Source organism: Acyrthosiphon pisum, unplaced genomic scaffold (genome assembly GCF_005508785.2).
Source record: "Acyrthosiphon pisum isolate AL4f unplaced genomic scaffold, pea_aphid_22Mar2018_4r6ur Scaffold_851;HRSCAF=1310, whole genome shotgun sequence".
Classification (NCBI taxonomy): domain Eukaryota; kingdom Metazoa; phylum Arthropoda; class Insecta; order Hemiptera; family Aphididae; genus Acyrthosiphon; species Acyrthosiphon pisum.
Window position 1 is genome coordinate 7,690 of NW_021778500.1, and position 4,678 is coordinate 12,367.

The 4,678-nt window shown below is 32.8% G+C and overlaps 1 protein-coding gene across 1 annotated transcript; it reads left to right on the forward strand.

Moving 5' to 3' along the window:
• The first annotated feature begins 2,522 nt into the window (after positions 1–2,522).
• Positions 2,523–4,306, forward strand: LOC115035095. The gene is made up of 4 exons (XM_029492744.1): positions 2,523–2,601; positions 2,670–2,750; positions 3,131–3,596; positions 3,662–4,306. The coding sequence occupies exons 2-4, from the start codon at positions 2,678–2,680 to the stop codon at positions 3,918–3,920; spliced, it is 798 nt and encodes a 265-aa protein (XP_029348604.1). The 5' UTR covers positions 2,523–2,601; positions 2,670–2,677; the 3' UTR covers positions 3,921–4,306.
• Positions 4,307–4,678: the final 372 nt, after the last annotated feature.

The window sequence follows — 4,678 nt, forward strand, 5'->3', positions numbered from 1 at the left end:
ACCTATCACCCTCTAAATGAAATATGTCCATAAAATCTATGCACACTTGCTCAATACTTTCGAGTTCTTCCGAATTTAAGTGTTCGGTACGTAATTCCCTTTTTAACTGTTTTGCCCTTTCGGAATAATTTGGTAAGGTTTCACTTTCGGTAGTGTTAATATACATTATCGATTGTTCCCTATACAATTCATAATTTAATTGACTCAATCGCACCGGTCGTATTATTTTTTCCTCGTCGGATAAATTTATGACGTTTACTAACACGCGCCCGTCCTTCACTATGTTTATTACGTTGCCTATGAATACTTGTTCTTGTAGCTCTCCCTGTTGAATAGTTATTACCTCATTATCCTTAACCGTCCCAGTGTCAATTCCTACTGCCATTATATATTCTACTCGTGGAGGTATTCTTATATGATTACCTAATGTTAGCGTGTGTGCGCTACACCCGTATGGCATATTTATTGTAGTGTTTTGTAACTGGAAAAATGGTCTACCTAATATACCTGCTTTAATGAGTGGCATATCGTTTTTAACTATATAAAATTTTATATTTTCGAATATTTCTGTACCTATTTCTATTGGTATTTCCACTATACCTATGGTGGTTTCTAACGTATTACTTATTCCCCTTAAAGAAATTGCTTCACCTGGTACTAACTTCGTATCCGCTGTCAATGCGGATAAACGAATGATATTTACACTGCTACCTGTATCCACTAAAAATGCCAACGTTTTATTTATAAAATTTACTGACCTACTTTTAATGTGCTGATTTTCCATTGCGACCGTTATTTGTTTTATATCGTATATTTCCCTTAAATCTTTAACCACATAGGGACTTTCTATTCCTGTGGCCGATAGCCGTTTCCCGAATTGGAGCTTTCTCCTTTATTACGTTTATCTTCGTTTTTCTTTTTATAACATTTATCCATGGTATGCCCTTTTTTCGAGCAATATTCACATACCATGTATGTTCTAGCGATAGGCATGAAATAAGCATTCATATTTATTTTCCCTTCGTTTTTTACACTATCTTTGAACCTACAGTCCCTAGCGTAATGCCCGTATTTTCCGCATACATGACAATTACCTTTATTAAACTTTTGGGTGCCCCTTCTATCTCGGAAGTTACTACTCTTTTGTTTTACTTCATTTGGGGTTGTATTTTTGTCTTCTATAATTGCAATTTGAATAGCCTGTTCCAATGTGGAGGGATGTTTACTTTTTACCATTAATTTAATTCTATCGGATATCCCTTCCAAAAATACTAATAAGGCCTGTTCCCTTATATTATTTTGTACAGCTAATGCGTCGCTTGCATTTTTACCTTGTGTGCTACCTTCCGATACGGCCTGCACTAAATTACGTATTCTATTAACGTATTCTATTAATGTTTCTTTATATCGCTGCTTCGCGCTAAACAATTCGGTTTGTAGATACGCTGCATTTGTGGGTCTATCATATGTAGTTTTCAATAACGTTTTTAACATAGCCCAACTAGTTATATTTTCGTATTTTATTACCTCGTAAGCTAAGCCCTTTATTCGATTAAGGATTGTCCTTAACATTATGTCCTGATTAGCCACTGGAGTTATATCTATCACTAACTCACATGCATTTATAAAAAATACTAATTTTTCATCTATACCCCCACTAAACTCGGGTACCAATCGTATTACGTGCTCTACAGTTTTATCTATAGTAACTGTATGATTTACACTCCTATTATCGCTCGACGCGTTGCTATTAGTACCTGTCATGCTAACGGGTGATCCTAATACAACACCAAAAATATGACTTTCAGAAAAGTCTATTTCAAAACTATCGTCTAACGTTACGTTTAAACTATTACGATGGCGATTCGGGCTTTGTGACATAAGACTATGCTTACCAACTATTGTACATTACTAAGTTGTTTGTATTTGACTTCGTTGCTCCCAAACGCCTTCCGATTGACTGCAGATGTTCTGAATGATCCTTGAGAAGTTGATCAGGTTTCCCTTGAATGATTCGGGTCGGAATCTTCGTCGTGTTGATACGATGTATGTGAAGATCCCTGGTTTCGGCACCAAAATTTGTTCCTGTTGTGAACCGGATGAGAGACACTGTTGATAGGCTTCGAAGTCGAACAAATAACTCTTATTCGAATTGATTATAATATAAGTTTATTAAATATAAAACATAAATCAATTAAGAATAGTTTCAAATTATTGAAACGGTACAATTTAAGACATAAATAATCAGCATGGATACCGTCAACTAGTAGCCTGCTAACTATAGAGTGATGAGCCTTTCGTTAGGGTCCCTGTTATATAGGTGCGTTAGTATAAGGAAAAAGGTACCTACACGTACATCCTTGCTACGTGTAGCCTTGCTTTTTTTATGTAACAAATATCATACTTTCCTTATACCTATTACGTTGTCTTTTAGATAATAATTACTGCTGCCCATCACGTATCGGACACATGCCGAACTGCGTGTGGCCTGTAGTATTTGCAACAGTGATCCAGAAATTTCAGGTTCTAGAACGGATCAAAATATTGTTTATAGTACACCAGCAAAAGCACATGTCATATCAAATAATGAAACTTTGTCTGGTAAACTTGATATATGCTTGCTTATTCAACATAATATGCTTTTATAATTTGTATTCTATTAATACTAGTTGATCATATGAATCTTGATGACAGTGTTATGTCTGGTTTCAATGTATTAGAAAAATCAGTTCTTGATGAAGTATTGACAGGTAAAGTGATTCATTTTTATAAATAATCAATCCATGCTTCCTATTGCTTATACATGGCAATTTTTATATTGCTTTATCTATTATTTAGTGAACACTCATAGCGATACTAATGCTGCTTGCTATGCTGATGGCTTTTATTCTAATGCTTTGAATAAGTCAAAAATATCAAAAAAAATGAAAAATAGCTCTGGTAAATAGTTTTCTATTCATTTTATTGATAGTTTCCAATTATATAGCAATTGCTTATTGAAATAACATACTTTAAACTTTTACATATTTCATTATGTGCAAACATTTTTAATTAAAAATTATATATGTATTATGTTTATATTATTATATAAGTTCAAAATTTAATTTTCTGTATTATATTTGTATGGCAGGTTTATTGGATTATATTGGTATAAACAGAAGTTTACATTTGACACCGAAGTGTAAAAAGTTTTATTCTATTACAAATCATTTATTACGGAAGTGTCGTCGTTTGAATAATAGTAAACAGAATTTCAAGACAAGATTACGCTATGCTGAGAAATTTAGTGATTCTTATGTTAATGAAAAGTTCTCAGATAAACTTACTGCTGCTTCATCACTATTCACTAATCTACAGTTGAGGGAAACAAAAAAAAAATCCAAAGGACATCGATTTACAACAGACGAAAAAATGTTAAGCCTTACTATGTATAAAAAAAGCCCCAAATGTTATAATCTGTTGTCCAAGCTATTTACTTTACCTTGTAAAAGAACACTGAATAATATTCTGAGTAGCGTTTCAATAAACCCAGGAATATCACCAATTGTTATGGCTGTTTTAAAAGAAAATGTTAAGAAATTAAAACCCAAAGAACGGTAACATTTTATTTAAATTTATTATTGCATATTATATACTAATAGTTTTATTTTAATGTATTTAGTTACTGTTCAATTCTATTTGATGAGGTGTCTCTAAGTAGTGGACTTGCCTATAATGTGTCATCAGACCAAATTGATGGTTTTGTCAATACCGGTAGTTATAAAAACCAAGAATTAGCCGATCATGCACTAGTTTTCATGATACGCGGCATAACCAAAAAATTTAAGCAGCCCGTAGCTTATTCTTTTTGCCAAGGTGCTACAAAACAAGGCGAGCTAGTGAAGCAGCTTAAATCTGTAATTTCAATAATTTTATTATGATTTATTATACTTGTGGTAAATTATATTATAAATTTTTAATAGGTAATTAGAGACGTTCAAAACACTGGTTTGTGTGTTGTGGCTACTATATGTGACCAAGGCAAAGCTAATGAAGGAGCAATAAGAATACTAAACAGCGAAACTCGTTCATATTGTATTCGGAACAATATAGAATATAGAGATGATTTTTATGAGGTTGATTTGGAAAATGGAAGTCGAATTAAAATAGTACATTTATTTGATGTTCCACATCTCATGAAATGTGTGAGAAATAATTTATTTACCAAAAATTTGGTCTATGAGTTGGATGGTGTAAAGCGTGTTGCTAAATGGAAACATCTAGAACAATTGTACGCGGAGGATAACCAGATTCCAGATACAAAAATGTTGCCTAGGCTTACTGACAATCATGTTGTAAGACATAAAATAAGCAAAATGAAAGTCAAATGTGCCACTCAAGTTTTTAGTCAAAGGGTTTCAGCAGTCATGAATTTTCTTGCTTGTAAGTTGTACTGTTATTTTATATCACATGTTTAAATACTGATTAAAACAAATATTGTTCACAGCAAAAAATATCATCAAATCCAGTGCTGCTGACACAGCAAAATTATTTTTGTTTTTTGACCAGTTATTCGATTCTTTGAATGGGAGTTATCATAAAGTAACGGAAGGAAAAATTTATCGGACAGCAATCAAACGAGATTCAGTTCACCATGAACTCTGGTCAAAAAGTTTAAAAGTTTTGAACACTATGCATT

Excerpts from the sequence above, each read along its gene's own strand:
- LOC115035095 (XM_029492744.1), top strand. The coding sequence starts at position 2,678 with ATGAATCTTGATGACAGTGTTATGTCTGGTTTCAATGTATTAGAAAAA. Across the intron at positions 2,751-3,130 it reads TCTTGATGAAGTATTGACAG|GTTTATTGGATTATATTGGT; the intron begins GTAAAGTGATTC and ends TTTGTATGGCAG. Across the intron at positions 3,597-3,661 it reads AAATTAAAACCCAAAGAACG|TTACTGTTCAATTCTATTTG; the intron begins GTAACATTTTAT and ends TAATGTATTTAG.